Raw genomic sequence first — 19,634 nt, 5'->3', positions numbered from 1 at the left:
CAGATGTCCGCCCTATCTTGATGAAAAGCTGTAAAGTACCAAAGCCGTAACCTGAGAACCCCGATACCACACATTGTTCAATGAAGGGGATACATTGTGTAGCCCAACACAACAGCAAATCCTCACTCAATCATTTGTTTTTGGTCAAATCAGCCACACAATCTGCAGCCTATGGTAATTTCACAGCAAGGGGTCACCTGTAAACAAACGTGACAGTCTGGATTCCTCCCTTGCGAGGAATGTCAGTATTTTAAAAGCCGGTTGTTATACAGACCAATACTGTTAGTCATAGATGTGAAGATACTGGCCAGTGATTGGTCAGAATGTGTGATAGACAGTCAGGTGGGTGTAATGGGAACAGGTGTGGCGTAATAAGGGTGGGACTTGAGATACAGTGCTGATTAGAGGAAGTTGTAAAAAAAAGAAAAAAAAAAACCCCACTACCTCCACACCTTCCTCCAGCTGCCACTGCTTTCTGTTACGGGTAGGAAAAATAAACATTCTGTCAAAAATTGTAAGAGAATGTTGATCTTTTGTTATTCTGTCGTTCCGTTCTGTGTTTGTTTTGGCTTGTGGTCTCTCATAAATAAACACTTTAGGTATTATAACTATTTTGTTGAGGTGACTAGTGGTTTCATGAGTAAACTGTCATTAAATGATGTACTGTATGAAAATTGAAATCCAACTTATCCCTTTCCGACTATTTACACCACCAAATTGGAATTAATCTTATTTTTATACTGCACCCACGTGCCTGTGTGAGTTAATGTCACTTACTGTAGGTTTCTGTTTTAACAGAGATAAATGGAAACCATTTTGTATCTCTATTTACTCACATTCTTTCTTGCAGGTAAAACAAAACCATGGACCCCGAGTATTTCAAATCCCACGTGAGTTGACTTTTTCTGCCCCGTCTTCCCTCTGCCTTTGCTTTGTTCCTCTGTTCACTAAGACACCACATTTGTAGATAACATTATCAGGTGTCGTGAGCTCTGACGATCTGCAGACGTTCGAACCTTATCCACGGGAGTCACTGTGTGTGCCCGATGCCTCCAGCCATGCTACCGTGTGATGTCGTATTTCCCTTATGATTTTGAAGTAGAGAAAATCAAGCCATCATGTTTGTCAGTCCACCATTATGTCGCTGGTTCCCTGCCACTCAACTGCCATGCTTTTGATAGAATCCGACAGGATCTGGGACCACTGCCAAGATTTTTGTCTACCTTTGCGCTATTTATTGGCTCGTCACTATGTCTCTTACTCTCCCTGTTTATCATATAGAAGATGTGTTGGGGTACCCTTGGAACGGTGCGACCTTTCTCCAATTTCCATCCTCAAAGGGATGTTTTGGAGATCCAAGCGGCGCTGGAGAAGAAAGGTGCTTCTGCTAGTAGAGTAAAGCTGGTTTGGAAAGCCAGAGGGGTTGGTGTTAGATAAATGTCTACACAATTCCTTTCTCTTGCCTCTTAACATTCCTCGCACCACCCGTTAAATGCTCAGTATTGAATTAAACCGAAATGCAAACATTGTGTACCTGGCTCAGATGCGGTGACCCTGGTGAGGATCCTAACCAATCGGAGCAACGCTCAGAGACAAGTGATCGCCACTACATTTGAAGAGATAACAAACAAGGTACAGAAACAAATGAAGTGAACACATTTGCAAAGGCACTTTTTTAAATGGAGAAGCCTCTGAAAAGGCATTTAGGAACTAAAACATGAAATTCAGAAGAACCGTTTGAAAGTGCAAAGCCACAGCAGCCTTGCAGTATAAAATTTTTCCCAAAATAAACCTTGTTATGCAATACAACTGTACTGTACTGTACTGTAGAGTTGAACCGATAATATTGTGTATCCTGGAAAATGACAGCCGTCTGTTTGCTCATCTGTAACTTCCGAGGGTTTGCTGATCAAATATTATTAAACTAAAGGGTATAAACACGCCTTTGTTTAGAGAAGGAGTTTGAACTTAAATAATGTAACAGTGAGTCCTACCTTGAGGTAGAGCTTGAGTTAATATGGTGCTGTGTTACACATTGTTCATCATACCTAAATGGCAGAGTGCAGTTTTTAATACTTTTCTTTTCCCTTGTATTAGAAGTATTCTCCTTCTCACAAAGAAGGTGATCGTATCCCACAGACACGTATTTCCACACTGTCACTTTGCGGTCGGACAGACAGGAATCTCTCTTTAGTTGCCAAAAGTACACTGTGTCAGAGTATCTTAAAAGAGAAAGTCCACAGGACAGAAAAAGGAACTTAAGTTGTGCTAGCCCACCGAGTTTCAGCAGTCAGGCCTCAGTTCAACAACATTGAAGATGGTGACGTTGTCAGGTGACACTTTTTTAAGTTTGTCCATTGACAAGTGACCGAATCCTCTGCTACAGACGTTATTTCATTTAAATTAGTTGTATTTCGATATAGGGCTGTTGTAGTGGCTTAACAGTTGTTCCTTTATTATCTCAAATCAAGTCATTTTTATTGGCATTAATCTTGATGCATGCTATTGCCAATGATAAACTACCTATTTCTGAATATTGGATTTTGGCAAGAAAAGAAACGAGATGTGTTCATGGTGGTGTAAAATATGTAAAGGACAGGATCTGATATTAGAAAAAAAAAACATAACCAGATGCAAAGGATGTGACTCCACTTTGCTATGTTAGGACCCCTTTTGCCCAAGTGCATTATTGCGCTTATTACCGTGGCACCTTTCCACAGGCAAAGACAGAAGTGGGGCAGAAGTTGTCATCGATTCTGTTTGTTGTTGTTAAAATCATAGCTAGGTTTGCGTCGCCAGCGAGAGTTGGTTCTGTTGGCTGAACTGTTAGCAAGTAGCGGCTATAGCAAGAAATGCTGCTATGGATACCTGCAGGCGAATTACACGGTGAGCACTGATTTACAGTAGAAGGGTGGTTCAACTATTTTCGAGGTGTTCTTTTATACCTATAAAAGAAAAAAATAACAAGGCATTTCCTGTGCCCATGGTTTGATAAAGACATATTAATATCTTAAGTATGTTTCAGGCTTGATTTTTCCTCTTAAACTACCATAATAAGACTTAACCCAGAGGTGTGTGTCGGATGCTGCTTTATATATGTACATCTGTGAACACTATGCGCAGAGACAACCAGAGACAATATCTAAAATATGGGAAAACGTCTTGCTCTTTGGTGTCCCAGGACCTGGTAGCTGGTTTGAAGAAAGCTCTGTCTGGAGATCTGGAGGTTCTCCTGCTGGACCTGCTGATGCCCTCTCTACACTATGAGGCTCAGCGCCTGCACCAGGCCATGGTGGTGAGTGGGCGTTTGTGTGTTTGTGTAAACATCTGGGGGGGGCTTGGGATTGGATTTTACGCCACCGTTCGTGTCATACGATATACTGTATTAGTGTGCTTGTGTGTGTGCAGGGTTTAGGCACGGATGAGGAAACACTCATGGAGATCCTGTGTACACGATCTGGAAAGCAGCTTCAAGAAATCAGTGCGACATACAAACACCGTAAATCAAAGAACTTCCCTTGTCGAGCCCAGACCTTTTGATTGGTTGTGGCGGACACTGACACTCCTAATCCATAATCTCTTGTATCCTGATATTTGCCTCATTTTGTTTGTTTGTCCCTTTCTCAGTGTACAAAAAGGACCTGGAGAAGGAAATGAAAGGGGAAACCAGTGGAGACTTTGCTAAGCTTGTTGTGGCTTTGCTGAATGTAATTTGAGTATTTACTTCCTTAACTCTCACCTTATGCCTCATAACTAAAACAATTGGCCTCAAAGCTACATTATAGCTTCAATTTACCTTAGATATGAAATAGCAGTGACAGCTTTATCTTAATCACTATAGAATATTGACCATTTTTTTCATGCTTTGTCTGGGATTATTACATTTAGACATGAAATTGAAATTGGAATTAAGTGTTTTTTCACTCCTCTCCCAACAGAAAGAAAATGTTGCTGGTGTGGTTCAAAGTGATATTGAGGTATTGTTTTCCCATAATGTTTTTTAATGTGCAAATGTTGTGCTCGAGGTGTGTACGAGGAGCAGTTTTTAGTTCTATATTTTAACGGGACTAAGCATATACAACAGTGCACTAATAGGGCAGTTAGGATACAAGCAACTGATATACACTACTGATTTGATGTGTATTAACAGGAACTGAAGCAAGGTTAGTGCTGACAGCTACCGCTGATTTTGGAACAGTGCTGAAAATCATAACTTTGAACTTCAGAAATAGCAAGCAAGAGAACATTTTCCCGATGATTTAATACTCATCCATTACCTATTACTGATTTATTATACATTATTTATATTCAGTATAACTATAGTAAACCTGGGAAACTGCGTTCTCGCACAGGAAGATCTGTTATCTAAAGTTTGCAATATGATGCTAAAGTCTGCCAGGGCACCAATCCTTTTTGGTGGCACTGTATGAAAAATGGGCACACTGGTGTTAAACTTCTAAAGAGGAAGTCATTTCCTTTGTAAGCTGCTGCTTCAGTGTCACAGTGGCACTACACCCTTGCAGCCCCTTGCACGGAGCGTGCAGTGGGTGTAAGCCAGAGTTGACTGAGATTTCACCCCTTTCTGACTGTTTTTTTTTGTTGTTGTTTTTATTCTTCCAGTCTCTCTCCGCGTCACTAAATGGGAAAAAAGCGGATGCAGAACCATGGATCGACATATTGACCTCTAGAGACTCAGACCATCTTGACAAAGGTGAGGCCGCACGACGTTTGTCTTACATAGTTATTGCATATTAGTTTCTGTGGGTTAGAACGTGACCAGTGTTTTAAATACGAATATGTTCTTTCCCCTGACCTTGCGCATCACCGGCAGTGCTGATGGGACTTGAGCTGGAGAGTGGACAGATGGTGGATGAGGCTGTGGAGAAACGATTCACAGGAGACATTCGACTGGGTTTGAAAGTTTTAGGTAAATATTGTTTGAGATAGTGTGTACAGTAATTGGTCCGCAGTATACATGAGGTTTAGTCATGGACTTTTCTTGATGTCTGTGTCATGACAGTGGAGTGCATTCAAAGCCCTGATGTCTACCTCGCTAAAAGACTAAGTACCATGAAGGTAAGACACTCTCATCATTAACTGATTGTTAAAGTATGGTATAATGATCCAACTATGTTGTGACTAACTGATGAATGGATCAACTGATTGATCGTCATTCTATATTCATCCATTCATTCATTCCTTCATTTTCATTACTGCAGGCATTGCTTTCATGACGTTTTACAAGTTTTAATATGTCTTATACACCACTTATCCGTAGTTTGGGGAAAAAGGTACTTGGTTATTTGTCTTGTTCATCATATCAATTTTTCTAGTCGCAGCCATAAAAATATTCATAAAAATATATGAACTCGTTTGTTATTGTTGCCTCGTATGCGTATAATAGTTATTCTAACAATAGTTTGTTTCCAACCCCTTTTAAAGTTTAAATGTCTGAAAAACACTTTGAAACTGCCTCGTGTATGAATTGTGCTATAAAAATAAATCTGACTTTTGCTTTTGCGTGGTTCTACTGTATGATCACAGACAGCCCCTTAGTTGGGCCTATAGGCTACAATTTTGTATTTACAGTATAGTGCTCAGCGAATCAGATGGAGGTCATCAACGTCTGAACAGCAGAGTGGCAGGACTTGGGAAAGCTGCCATCACACTTGACCGTTCTGTCACCAACAGCAAAGGGTCATCTGTGGGGTTATGGGGATAAGGAAATCCAATATCTCACACTGTCTTTTCATGCATATGTGTGCGTCTAGGAAATCGTCTAGCGTCTGAGATTGTTGAATACTTGACTACTCACACAGAAAATGTTTCACTCTTGCAGACATCGATAGTGCAGGGGATCATGGTGTCTCACTCTGAGGAAGATCTGCTGTGTATCCGAGCTGCCTACCTTAAATTAACAGGCACTTCTCTCTACACTGCGCTACAGGTGGGTCACACACGTGATATTGTCATAAATACAACACACACACACACACACACACTGTTTTTATTCTTTCAAGGGAAGAGTATAGACTTTTCTACATGTAACCTCCTTTTTTTTCCCCAACAGAAACAGTTCAAAGGAGATCATCTACAGGCTCTGCTGGCCATCTGTCGATCCGAAGATTAAACAAAAGCTACAAATTTTGAGTAGCTCCATTTATATATAGTAACCCCCTCCAACATACACACACACACACACACACACACACACAAATAAAATAAACTTATGTTCTATTGCTACTTTTCATATTTTATGGAATCTCATTTAATTGCCTGCTTTGCATATGCTTGTTTTAATGACTCATACAAATACATGAAACTAAATGTAACAAAGGAAGTTTTGTTGGATATTTTATGAGTCCAGTTTGGGTATTTGTTTTTATTACTTTTAACATTTACTTCAATACTGCTTCTTCATACTGATGCTGTATCTATATATAGTAATTTTTCCAAATGCTGCTTATTAATATAAAACAATGGCACCCTTACGCTTAATAAGAATAAGAATGATCATTTTTAATTAATGTTATAATTTTACATGTAGTGTTAGAATCCACATAAATGAGGTGTATACATAGAGTATAACAATCACAGTTCAAAATTGTATATTTTAGTCTTAACTAACTCCGTCTAGCATGAATCTCTCCCAGCTTTTAGACTTTAAAACACTGAAGTAGTCAGCCGTGTCAGCTCCTTCACACCCATATATTAGTAGTCTAAGTCATTACATCACTTTTTCAATAATGAGTTACTCCTGATGCCACACAGAGTCAGATCCAGTACATTGTTTTAACCTGCGGGTCTAACCTCTAACCTCTAACTCTGCAGATCTTAAATACCTTAAGTTCATCAATACACATTGTTCATTTGAGAACAACCTGCAAATGTTTAGCATATATAAAAAGGTCAGTATTTAGCCTAGATCTTTAGTGGTGGTTAGGGATGTAGATGTAGTCATTTGCGCACTTGCAGTGGTGGTTAGGGTGACAGTTTTAGTGGAATTGATGCTGGTGGCAGCAGTGGTGGTAGGGGTGGTCGTAGTGTTGGTTTTAGTAGTAGTTGCTGGCATGGCCATAGCGGTAGCTGTTCCATTCATAGAAACGGTGGCAGGTAGAGTCATGGTCGTTGCTCCGGGTCTCATGACAGTAGCAGAGGTAGTGTTTCCGTGAGTGTGATCGGGAGCAGGGTGGGAAAAATCATTTCAGTCGGTGTAAACTGGGTTCCAGGTTGACCAAAAAAAAAATACCACACTGCTGACACTGCCCCGCTGGATAGTAATGCGCTAATGTTGGGAAAAAAATGGACAACAAAATGCCTTAGCAGCATGTAAATCCAAACTGATAAGGTGACGGCAGCTAAATTGTAGGCAGCTCTAGCTGCCACAACAAGCACGGGAGGCCTGCGGTGACGGATCACTATGCACCTGGCGGTCACAGTCATGGTCTCGAAAGGAGCTGCTGACGAAGACAAACCACTGGGTGTGATTATGATGTCACACGTGGAACAAGTACAAAATGTCCCTTTTAACATTTTCATGTATTGAGATCATGAAGGTCAGAGCACATAATACAAAATAGTCCCTTACATGAAATGTGATCCATACTGTGTGCATGCCAAGACCACACATGTTTCAACAGTTACCTGCCATGTAAGAACATGATTAGTCAAGACACTGCACTAGAGAATACTTGGTTTTTTACTTCTTTTCAACAGTTTCATCCAGTCAGATTATAATACATTAGCTCTCTTTTCATGTTGCAGTGGATTAGAGATTAATTTCAGCTCTTTTACTAACCTGTATTGTATCCCATCAGCACTCCAAAAGTTTTGTTACATAAGTTAAGTTACAAAGTACAGTTTTAAAACTGAATATATTATTCTCCTTTGTGCAGTTTCCATGGACTTCTCACCTTTTTGCTTTTTTGCAAAAATTAATAACTTCTCACCATTCACTCTGACGCTTTGTTCCTGTTACTAAAAGTATTTGAGTTAAAAATTGCTATACAGTTAAAGTAAACAAATACAAAAGCATCTTCACAGTTTTTATTTCACTGGTCAATTATTAGTTGTAAGGAAGAATTAATTCTTATAATAACATAACAATCCCCTCTAGATAACCCTTCAGTGATTGCTCAACCTTAGAACACCTTCAATTTTCAAATCTTTTTTTATGGCCCTAACAATAATGGAAAATATTCTACTTCTTCACTGTGATGCTGGTAGCTTGTTTAATTTTTAACCTTAATAAATGTATATGGCATTCCCTCAAAATTCCCTGTATTGATGGAGTTTCATAAAAAAAAAAAAAATTAGACATTAGCAGGTCCACCATAACCAAATTAACTGAAGCAGTTAGATTATTCATGAAGAGAATATTATTCATTTAGAATTTTTCCTCCAGGTGGATAACTGACAAAATGATAAACGAATATTAAGGCATTTCCTGGGTTGAGCTTGAGTCGCAGGTCTTTTTTATTCCTAGAAGCCACACGTGTAAGCGGATTTTGGTCGGAGACTAGTCACATTCATTCTTGATTTCAATTTAAACAAGACTTTATTGGCACTGTCTAGTTTACACCTAATGCTAATAAAGTCTTTACAAAGCATCACTCTATATGCAGTGTTGTTTAAACTGAAATCAAGTATGACCTTTGTTGGTCTCACTGGCTTCCTCACAACCCCACACAACAACTTGCAGCATCTTTGCTGCGGACCTTGTGAGGCTACAGAGGATAACGGTGTCCAAGAAGTAACAGATTTCATGTTAAGGTCATACTTCTTAACATAATAATGTCTTTAACGTTGCTATAAGTTTAATTTTTTATAGTTTTTGTCAGGTCTTTTATTTACTATTTAATTCGTTCTTCTGCCAAATTGCATTGCTCTTACTTTAATTGTTTTGTTATCAGGTATCAGAGTCAGAGGTCTGTTGTAGTGCTTTTGTCCTCTTATTTTATTCCTTTTACTTTCCTTTTTTCTGCTTTTGCAAAGCTAATGATAACACACGGGGGGTAGTGGCACGAAAGCAAGAATGACACTGACTTGGTGCTACCATCTTTGTCACTGCACCTGCTGAGTCACTGAAGGATCATTCATTCATTTGTTTACCCTTTGTATCCTGCTCTTCATGCATGGACTTAATAGGCCCTTCTACCATACGGTGTGTGGTCACGGTATTTAAATCTTTTATGTGGGCTGATATTGAAACTAGTCCTAAAATATTAAAATTTTTATAACCTGAAGAATATAAAATCAATTTGCCATTTTAAGGGAAATTTGATAAAAGTTGTCATGTCAAAGGTTATCTGTAGTCCAATATTTGGATGTTGGATTAGTATTAGTGTCAAATCTTCCTTATGCTGTAGCACAACAAAAGCTTCTGTGGAGCTTCCCTCTTGACTAAACTCTATCTCTCTGCCCTCTTTCCTCAAATAATATTTTAATCACACGATACAGTACCTTTGCTGACTACTGTCTGTAGTGTGTAGTGCAAACAAAAACCTGTTAGACAACACAGAAAAAGCACATCCATCATCCATATCGTCATTTTGATGAACAGATATTGTAAAAGTAAATATGACATGAGGTAATAGAGACATGTTTTTATTTTTTTTATTTTATCTTTTACATATTTTATTCTGTTTATTTAATGTTTATTGGTTTTTGGATATACCAATACAAAGCAAATACTCATACGACCACCTGCACCACGGTGTACAAATCATTTTACTAATTAACACACAAAGGTCAACACAGCTACTATGCAGTGTGACGTGTGTACAGATAAAAACTACAATGTATTGATTCATTTATATCATATTAATATTTTTGAAATATGTTCGATTGAATACATAATTTTGCGCAAGTCAATAAATAGGCTCAGAGTATGTACAAAGTGTAATTGTGATTTAGGATATGCCACCCCCAAATGCAGGTCAGGCAGCAGTAATCTCTTAAAATACAAACAAATTTGCTTTAACTCATTATGATTCATTGACTGCTGCTTTTTTCTTCACATATCAATGCGGGATCTGAATCACGTCTGTCTAAGTTGTTGTCTGCTACCTCATTAGCAGGCTGACTCTGTCACTGTGACTTGTTAATAATTTCATAACCTCATAAACCACAATTTTGCTTAACACAAGCAACTGAAAATGTAATTTCCTCTACAGCAAACACGGTATAGTTAGCTCAGCTTTGCAAAACAGTGTTAAACAGTACGGTGGTGTCAGACTCACTCCGGCTCCGGGCCTCAGGATGGCACTCGCTGCCAAAGTGCTTGGAGGACAAAAGATCCAAACAGCCGGCTGAGAGAGATGAAGACGCGGCTCTGTCCGTTGTTTGCGGTCATATAATTTGTGCCCCCGGTTCCCGTCGTCATTGTGGGTCTGGTCCCAGTCGTCGTGCCGTCCGTGTTAGTGGGCACCTGATTGGTTCCTGTGGAGTTGTTGTTGTTGTTGTTGTTGTTGTTGTAGTCGGTGGTGGTGGTGGTGGTGGTGGTTGTGCTGTAATTGGATGGCCTGGTTGAATTGGAGGTGTTATTGTATGTCATCGTTGTGGTGCCACCTGATGATGGATTCTGTGAGGTCTGGATAAGGAGGGAAAGAGGGGACAGAAAAAGAAATTTATGATATAACATGGCATTGTAATTGATGCTGCAGAGCATAATATTTTGTATTATATTGTAAAAAAAACTCACAAAAGCATGTTTTGTATTCAAAACTGGCAGTGATTTGACAAAAACCATTGACATTTTACTATGATGAATATGTCTTTTGACTTGAATGAATTTATTCATTTGGACTTTTTGTGGTAGGATATAAATATATATGTGTATATATATATATTCATATTGTACCACTGTTTAACTTCAAAGGGGTTTTCTTCTGGCTTCCCTCTCTATCTACGTTATATCCAGTAAAGAGGAGTTTTACCTGTGCGCAGACAAATCCCAGCAGAGCCAGTGAAAATAGCCCCAGGACACGGTGCTTCATATTGGATGAAAGATGATTTCCTAAGATAAATGGAAAGCTGGAGATAGCTTGTTAAAACTTCTTTATGGTCTGGGCCATTCATACACTTCTGTGTCCTTGCTGAGAGTCTTAGTTTTGTAAAATGTGTGTTTCCAGAGGCTGGCATTTTTATAAGGCATTCAGATTATTCACCTGATACCTGTTTTCTTTCAGGAAGTCTGGCCTCAGTCTCCACCCCAGTGATGAACCACAAATGCAAAATCTCCTGCCAGGCCAGGTGAAATCAATCCAGAAAGAGATATCCCCTTCTCTGCTGTCTTTGTTCAGCAAACTGCCTCCAACCGCTTAGCTGCAGCCATTTTTATCGTTTTATGGACGTGATTTTCTGCAGAACTGTAAGATTAAGAAACTGCTTCGTCTTATTGAAATGAAAGAAATGCTTCGTATTATTGAATGAGCTGTAATAAAAAGCAAAATTTATCACTAAGATTGCAAATGAGATGGCTGCCTTTGAAGCAGCCTTGGGGATAAGGAGCCCAATGAATTTGTTACTCTGAGAATACTTAAGTTAAATCAGATGGGAGTACAGTTAACCTACAAATATACATCCAATATCAGAGTTCTGTAATTGCGCATCAATTCATACACCTGTTACTGCATTTACACCACACCCTGGGCTCTCAAACAGCCTGATTAGGCAAATTTGTCAAACTTAAATAGTCACCAATTGCCTTCAATTTTAACAATTTGATCATGCTCATTATATTCAACATACTATAAGAGTTATACGAATACATATAAGTTTATTAGTGTCGATCCTAAATACCCTGAAGAAGAACCATTAGAAAGAAACAAAACAAAACATTGAAAGTAGTTCAAAACAAACATCCTGAATTTTAATGCGATGTTTGAATTTTAATATCAAAACCAAAATTTAAATGAGGTGGCAGCTGGGATTCTACCATCAGATTTCTTTCTTTTTTGTTTTTTTTGTTTTTACTTTGAAGAATAGAGTCCAATGCTAATTTAATAACCATTTTATTCGGCAAAAAAAATGCAGATGAATTTCATATCCGCTGTTTGTGTTCGGCATTTAGTGAAATATAGTTTTAACATTTGAAGGATGGGGTTATACATCATTTATAGAGATTGTGTGGAGCAGTCGTAGAAAAAAGTGGAAAAGTGCTCATTGCAAACACAGCACCTCATAGCATTAGTATGCTAAATGTGTGACAGTCATAGTAAGAGCCATTGAGTAAGAGGCTCCAAGAGTCAAAAAATCAAACATTTTTATTGAGGAAAGGTTAATCTGTGATTTTTTTCTCTTTATATATAAGAAGATTTATGGATTTGATTTAAAGGAGAACAGTTCTCAGAAGGTCACCACAGAGTCCCTCGGTTTTACACTTTTCAGCCCGATGCGCTGTACATCAGAATGGAGATGACGGGCACCAGCAGTTGACTGTAGCACCTGAACAAAGCGGCGGAGCCCCCTTTCAACGTCGTAGCTGAAGTGGCGGCAGCGGTACTCCCAACAGTCCCAGCCGGAGAACGCCGAGTGGTGGACACTGTGGCCCCAGAGCTTCGAGTTGCTCCAGAGGACACTGTGGATTGCTGTGTTGAAGCAGTGGTTGCTGTGGCGTGCGAGGAGACAGCTGAGGTGGAGGAGGTTGGAGGTGGCCTTGTAGTTACAGTATCGCTGGTGTGTTTGTTGGAGGTTACGTGCGTAGAGTTGTTGCCGGGCAGGTGTGTGGTCGCTGTGGGTTGGGAGGAATAAGTTGGTACGGTGCTGTTGGTGGTCATCGTTGCATTTGTTGAATTTGTACAAGAGTTACAAACTGTTACATTTTCTCTCTGTAAAAGAAAACAACAGAGATGTGATAAGTAAGAGTATTTTCTTATGGGTGTCTAGCCATATATCTGTTGATCATTTCCAAGAAAATTTAATTTTTGTGGTTCTCCCAGCAATAAAAAATATATTTAAACAATGAAACAGCATGGTATCTTTCCAGCAACAATGCCCCGGCTACTCTGGATAATCCAACCACCTCACTGTCAACAGCTTTATTAATGACAAAATGTCTTCAGTAGAAAGTCGATCCAATGAAAACTATTCACAGTAGGTTCTGTAAGTTATTCTGAATAACTGGAACATTTTTTAGCAAAGGAATATCTCAACATTTTGGGAATCACACTTACTTTCGTCAGATTAAAAGACTGATGTCAATCTCTGTGCGTTAGGAGCTGGAGTCGGGGTATTTTTAAGTTTAGCGTAGCATTACGATTGGAGGCTGGGGGAAACAGCTGGCCTCGCTCTGTCCACAGTTTAAAATAAGCCTAAAGCTGTCTTACACAATACATATATTTTACTGAGCCCGTAAAGGAACAAAAATATGAAAAGAACCATTTATGAATTTAGACGGGGTTACATGCCGGAGGTTATATGTCTGCCTGTCACTTCTGTGCAGCATCTTTGGCTACAGCGTGGGCTGCCAGATATGGTCAGTGCCCACAGGTTTTGATTTTGATCTCTGAACAGGAACAGTGACACCGCACCTGGCAACCTTTCCATGTCTACAAACTGAGCACAGTCACTGTGTCCAGCTGTTGACCAAAAAACAATTACACCATGCAATTTACCCCAAAACAACAAATTGGCATTTTTACATTTCCGTTTATGAACTACTTAAACAAACGAGATGCAAGGTGTTAGTGAGCTTTAAAGGTGTTGGTAGCTGTATTTTTTTAACATTGGACAGAGCCGGACTGGCGGTTATCCCCTGCTTTTAGTCTTTTAGACAATGCTTGGCTAAACATTTCATTTCAATCTCACAAAGAAAGCAAATTAAATGTTAAACTCTTCCTGTAAAATACACGCTGATGTTGAATTTTTTAAATGTAGATTTTTTTTTTAGTGCCCTGAGCCCACTACTTCAGGGAGGCAGCAGAAATCACAGACATATTTAAACCTGGGCAAAAATTATATTGGGGCAAAATCATATCCTTGTCTCTAGCAGTTATCATAGGGCTCTGTTCTCCCCCCCACTCACACTAGTTACTGTCGGCATTTCCTGTCTGTATCACACGTTCAATCAATGCCATAGATAAATCCTTCCCGCAGTACAGTGTGTCTCTGTGTTGGTGAAAAATCATTCGGTGCCACAACATGCAAAGGTCAGGCACCTGCTGCTGCAGCTGAATACATGAGCTTTGGAGACCTTAACTTCACTTTGCATATTCCTGTGGTTGATAGAGGCCTATGGTACATGTCTGCCCTGCACTCTGTGTGTTGTATAATTGTCCCCTGACTGCCTACAGCATATCTGCATTGCATTCTTTGTTTTCTTTGTTGTATCCCCCCCTGTAGTCAGGACCTGGTCACTGATGTGCAGATGTGGAATAGCTGCAATAATAATTTAACATTACAAGTTCAGTAAAAAGTTTTCAGAGGAAATTGTACAAAGGATTAATGAAATGTATTGACTAATTTGACATGTTTTTTTTGTTTGTTTGTTTTTTAACTAGTTACACGCAATGAGCCATTCTCTATAGTAACTAGTATATTTTTTTGCTTTTGTTAAGATCTTTTGCTAACACAAAAAGCAATAAAAAAAAACAAAAATACTTTTTTTAATTGCTTTTTTTTTTTATAAAGGCCTCAGAAAAATAGAAATTTGAACATGTAAAATTCCATGGAAAAGTCTATCTGCTTGGACAGATCATGCAATATAAAACTAGTTGGACCTTGTGGTGACTACTGTTTTCAAGGTGAAGAATTCATTGTCAGTTTCAACAGAACATTATAATTTTTATTCATGCAAGCGTCTATTATCTTACTCTTGGTATAAATTACTTACAAGAGACGGATTATGATCTTTTGTGCTCAGTAGTAAAAACAATCCAAACAGAAAAATGTGGGTTTTGCTGTTTACCTCCATTTGCCTAGACTTTGAGATGCATTTAAATGTGTAATTTCCCTCTGACTAATTTGAATGTAACCACACTTAAGCTAGAGAAACAAAAGGCAGCTGTGCTTTGTCTTCAAAATTTCAGATAAATCAACTGTTCGACCCATGTCCACTAATCAGAGACGGTGAACTGTTTGGCCATCACTGGTCCATCACAGTCCTCTGAATGTGGACACAAACTCAGGTCACTTTTCCCACAATGTGTGTCCCAGGTTTCCAAAGTGTTCCTTACCTGAGCGCTGCCCGGTGAAATGAAGGTCAAACAGACACAGAGGACAAGCACCACTGTTTTCTTCATCTTGGTTTTCAGCTATTCCCTTCGTACTTTATGGCTGTCCCCTCCTTTCTGTCTGTCCTTTTATACCTGCCAGCTCTCCATAGCAATGATGCTGATAAACTGTCAGTCGTCAGGGAGTGCAGAGCAGAAAAAAAAAATCCTGCACTATACCCTTGAGCACTTCCAGCCTGACTTGTGTAAATAATGCTAAGAAAGAGTACTTAAATTACGTGTGTCTGATGTGTAAATTAGAATTATGGCATGAGGAAAGGCTAGGGCAGATAAGTCTACCACTTCATTTTGTCAAACTGAATGTCTTTTCTAAAGCTAGGGTTACACTTTGATTTTACCTCTGACCGGTTCAACCTTGATATTGAAGCACGCTGCTGTAATGATGCTAGGGGATTTTGACATCATTGGCTGTCCCAAATCATACAGAAGTGCCATTTTACAAGATATAATATATTACCACAATTTACCCCTGATTGTTCAAATTCACGTGGGCTGGGAGTTGCTGCATGCGCCTTTATTTGTCAGCAGTTGTGAATTCCTCCAATATGTGTAACATTATGTTTGTTAAATAACTCACAAAATGTCTTATGTGCCACACGGTAAAAATAAGAAAAGTTGAGAAACCCTCAATACAATTTCAAAAATGTAACTTAACCTTAACATTATATTAAAATTTGCTGGGCTTATAATCAATATTTTATATTTTATTTATTTATTTACATTGTATATTATTAATAACGGATCACATGACTGCTTGTATGTGAAAGGGGTCTCTTGTAGTCCTGAATCCACAGAATATAATCACCAACTCTGCAGTTCCCTGCAGCTCTACGTAGCTTTTTAGTGTCACTCAGCTAATTTTTTTGGTTTTCTGACCCGTAAATCTCACTGTTCTCATAGCATAGTTTTTGGCCACAGCAGGTGTCAATTTTCAGTGCAAAAGCTCTAAACTGTTTTGCTCCAGTCTTCCTTGTCTTGCTCTGACAAAGTTTTTACTGTACACTACCTGCGCAGCACCAAACAGCAGAGAGACAAAGTTAGCAACTAATGTTAATGCGTTTAGCGGCTGAGGCGCCAGATGTTTTTCTCAGGGGTTGGTGGAGACCAAAACAGGGCTAAAAGGAAAGTGAATACTGAACTTACATCCACCAGGTGGCTGGAAATAGGACCCGAAATTAATGCTTATGTTCCTCAGTGTCTGCTTAATGTGTAAATACGCGAATGTTTGCTAACAATTTTGCCGTATCAACTAAAAAGATGATAATATGTCAATGAGGAGTTCACAGCTTGTTTCCTCATGCTAAACTGGCTAAAAAAAATCAGGTTCAAGACGATTATTTGACCACTGTTAGTCAAACTTGAGCCATAACATGTAACTATTACTACTTCTACTGTATTGTTAGCAACTAGCATCTCACCAGGATCAGTTGTGAGGTTTTACAGAGTAGAGGAGTCTGTAAACATAGATTTAACTCTGAAAGTCGGTTTTCCTACATTCCACAACTGACCCACACAGGTTAACAGAACTTTGTCACTTTGTAATGATTAACACAGATTCTTATTTATAGGGCTCACTCACTTATGCTCAAAAGACAAACTTGTTTTGTTGGTGCAGCTTTAATTAATATTATTATTATTATTTTTAATGCTGATCATTTATATTTCCATGTCCTAACAACTTGAAATCCTTATTTTTCCAAACAATACCAGTTAGTGCTTTTTCAGAGCATTTTGAAGAAAACAGAAGCTAATTTGTTTCCTCTTCATGTTTAACGTTTCACTTTCGACCAAGACATAGAAGGAAGAAACTTGAGGAAAGAAAGTTTGCTAAGGAAAATCAATGTGATACGATAAGGTTATTCACCTAAACATGGACTGTAACCAAAGAAATCTATCAGGGGAGACTTTTTGGGTTACTTTGATAGCGCAAGAATTCGGCTTTACTTACTTACATTTTTTCCACTCCAGTGAACATTATCGTGATGCAAATCTGGTGAATACGACATGTTTGATTTGACCTTGACTGTTGACTTGCAGCTAGGGGAGCTGAAAGGAATGTGCTCTGTGATATTTAGTTTTTGATATCAAGTTTGTACAAATAATTGAGGGAAAACTGGCATCCTTTTATCACTTACTTTGAAACAAAGCAATGAAGGGAGAACCTCAGTTGACTTGTGTATGAAACAACAATAACACTTGCGAAAAATAATTTTGGAATAACATTGGCTACAAGTGTTCCCAGTTTTAAGTTTAGCAGGGTTTCCCTTTGGAAGAAAATATATACCAGTTTATTTTCCCATAAAACTTTAACTTGTCTATTTCTAGGGAAAAGTAAACAGTGAATCCCTCTTATTTTTATTTTATTTGGTTAAAGATGACAGAGGGCAGGGTGTGACAGAAAGGTTTTAAGTGATAAATTACACAACTCTCACAAGAACTCCGTGTTCATAAGCTATTTCAAGGTTAAGGCTGATACCCTAGTCCACAAATGCAACCCACATTATATACAGAGCAGGTGATTAAGGAAAAAGGGTATGTACAGATGCTAGGACCACTTTATCAACTTAAATTAAAAAAAAAAAAAAAGAAGAGAGAAAATCAAATCTAAAACTGAAACCCAGATGCCTTAGGTTTTCTCCCATCATCATCATCGTACAATCTCAAGGACAGAGAGGGAAACAAATTTCTTCCTGTAACAGATTGCTTTGGTAGCTATGAGATCACAGCCAGTCCTTTGTGGTGCTTTATCAGCTGTGTTATGCCCGTGCTGAATATTTCCTTACCGGGCATTTAAATATCCCTCTCAGATAACCCAGTGCTCCATGTCATCAGTGGTACTGGACACTACTTAGCAGAAGCATGTTTAATTTGTGTGTGTGTGTGTGTGTGTGTGTGTGTTTCTACATTTCTGTTTGTATGATGGACTCTGAATCAATGTCTGAAGGTCAATAATTAAGCATTAGACATTACATTGCAATCTTCCTCATCTTGCTGCTTTGTGATCTCGTTTGTTTGATGTGTTTTATCTGATGAGATTTACTGATTGCATCAGGTCATGTTTTATTGCCTAGGCAGCTACATGGCATTCAACCATAAAGGTGAGAGAATACAGTTAGAAAGATGAGGGGTCTTCACATTCATATAAACTCAAAAAATTACAAAACTTCGGTGTACATTGTTACGACAATGAACGATGAATGATGCATAAAAGAGACAAGTTTGAGCACGAAAAGCACAGTGAGCCATGACCCGAAGAGGGATCAATTTTTCAAACCATGCCAAATTCCTCACGAACCTGCTGATTCGGAAGGTAAAAGGAGAGAGCTCTTAACACAGAGTTACTGATTTTCATTCTGTGGTATAAAAGGAAACAAAAGTAAACAAGCGAAGCTGGAAGCACTGTGAGGCATCAACACCAATGCTCTCACAATGCAATTCTAATGTAAAATTAAAAAAAAACTGCTTAGCTTTCATTTACACAATCAATTTTGCATTTTTTTCCCGTACTTGCCAGTTTCTTTGCGCACTGCTGAATTTGATCCATTCTCTCCTTGGATGACATTGAAATACCAACAATTTCTTTTTCTTGGATACCTAGAAATGATGTATTTCAAAACTAAACTTTACTGCCGTTTGGTTTTATCAAATGCTGATACCTAGTAATGTAGGTCAACAAAGGCCCTTTTAAACACTAAACCACACCACGCGAAAAAAACCAAAATGTACTTCCTTAACATTCTGGCCCGTCACAATGCAACCTTTGATCTTATGTAAACCATTGATAAAGGCACTACACTGATTTAACAAATAAAGAAAGCAGGTTAACACATGAATGACGAATGATTTACCATTGCTGAATCTCATTGGTCTGGCTGGGCTGGAAGACAAACAAGTCTCACTCATATGACCTTCATTTAATCCCAAAAGGGCTATTATTGCGTGCAGGCTGGATTTAACTATTTGCTCAGCTTTATTCTATGAAACAGTGGTTTTGGTTCTATGTAAAGATACCTTGGTAGGTCCCGGTAAATGGGACAATCCTAAAAATGTGGACTAAAAATCTCACAATAAAGTTTTAACAAGATAAATAATAATATTCTAAATTTAGAATACATTTTTTGATATTGCTTGCAGGTATATTATATGCTATGATATCTTTAGATATGTTATAAAGTTTTTCTTTCATTACTGTACTTTTAACTTGAAGTAGTTTTACTTTACAGGAGAGTGTCCTTTTTCTGCTCCTTTATACTTTTACTCTGCTACATTTATCTGCCAGCTGTAGCAGTGCTTTGCAGGTTAAGATTTTGTTAATTAAATTACTAATTAAAATTAAACTACCCAAAAGTACTTTACATGAGGCAGCTACAATTAGCTCCACCTAGACCAGCTACGACATTA

The 19,634-nt window shown here is 38.5% G+C and overlaps 3 protein-coding genes across 3 annotated transcripts; 1 reads left to right on the top strand and 2 right to left on the bottom strand.

Moving 5' to 3' along the window:
* The first annotated feature begins 406 nt into the window (after positions 1-406).
* On the top strand, positions 407-6,189 carry anxa14 (annexin A14). The gene is made up of 13 exons (XM_040121519.1): positions 407-484; positions 851-890; positions 1,282-1,378; positions 1,544-1,632; positions 3,182-3,295; positions 3,409-3,499; positions 3,628-3,707; positions 3,939-3,977; positions 4,621-4,711; positions 4,832-4,927; positions 5,021-5,076; positions 5,840-5,947; positions 6,071-6,189. Exons 2-13 carry the CDS (start codon positions 864-866, stop codon positions 6,128-6,130), a joined length of 948 nt encoding a protein of 315 aa, XP_039977453.1. The 5' UTR covers positions 407-484; positions 851-863; the 3' UTR covers positions 6,131-6,189.
* Positions 6,190-9,640: 3,451 nt separating this feature from the next.
* LOC120785980 (GATA zinc finger domain-containing protein 11-like) lies at positions 9,641-11,932 on the bottom strand. The gene is made up of 2 exons (XM_040121024.1): positions 10,938-11,932; positions 9,641-10,591 (listed from the first exon to the last, which is right to left on the bottom strand). The coding sequence occupies exons 1-2, from the start codon at positions 10,995-10,997 to the stop codon at positions 10,256-10,258; spliced, it is 396 nt and encodes a 131-aa protein (XP_039976958.1). The 5' UTR covers positions 10,998-11,932; the 3' UTR covers positions 9,641-10,255.
* A 6-nt stretch (positions 11,933-11,938) lies between these two features.
* On the bottom strand, positions 11,939-15,883 carry LOC120785979 (salivary glue protein Sgs-3-like). Its single transcript, XM_040121023.1, has 2 exons — positions 15,177-15,883; positions 11,939-12,830 (listed from the first exon to the last, which is right to left on the bottom strand). The coding sequence occupies exons 1-2, from the start codon at positions 15,240-15,242 to the stop codon at positions 12,387-12,389; spliced, it is 510 nt and encodes a 169-aa protein (XP_039976957.1). The 5' UTR covers positions 15,243-15,883; the 3' UTR covers positions 11,939-12,386.
* Positions 15,884-19,634: the final 3,751 nt, after the last annotated feature.

Source organism: Xiphias gladius, chromosome 24, assembly GCF_016859285.1.
Source record: "Xiphias gladius isolate SHS-SW01 ecotype Sanya breed wild chromosome 24, ASM1685928v1, whole genome shotgun sequence".
Taxonomy (NCBI): Eukaryota; Metazoa; Chordata; class Actinopteri; order Istiophoriformes; family Xiphiidae; genus Xiphias; species Xiphias gladius.
Note: the sequence above shows the minus strand (reverse complement) of the source record. Positions and strands in the feature narration are given on the sequence as shown.

Bases quoted from the DNA above. Each gene is read 5' to 3' on its own strand.
- anxa14 (XM_040121519.1), top strand. From the start codon at position 864: ATGGACCCCGAGTATTTCAAATCCCAC. The intron at 4,712-4,831 runs GTGAGGCCGCAC...CATCACCGGCAG, and splicing joins CTCAGACCATCTTGACAAAG to TGCTGATGGGACTTGAGCTG. The intron at 5,948-6,070 runs GTGGGTCACACA...TTTCCCCAACAG, and splicing joins CTCTCTACACTGCGCTACAG to AAACAGTTCAAAGGAGATCA.
- LOC120785979 (XM_040121023.1), bottom strand. From the start codon at position 15,242: ATGAAGAAAACAGTGGTGCTTGTCCTCTGTGTCTGTTTGACCTTCATT. The intron at 12,831-15,176 runs GTAAGGAACACT...TTTCTTTTACAG, and splicing joins TTTCACCGGGCAGCGCTCAG to AGAGAAAATGTAACAGTTTG.
- LOC120785980 (XM_040121024.1), bottom strand. From the start codon at position 10,997: ATGAAGCACCGTGTCCTGGGGCTATTTTCACTGGCTCTGCTGGGATTT. The intron at 10,592-10,937 runs GTAAAACTCCTC...CTCCTTATCCAG, and splicing joins TGGGATTTGTCTGCGCACAG to ACCTCACAGAATCCATCATC.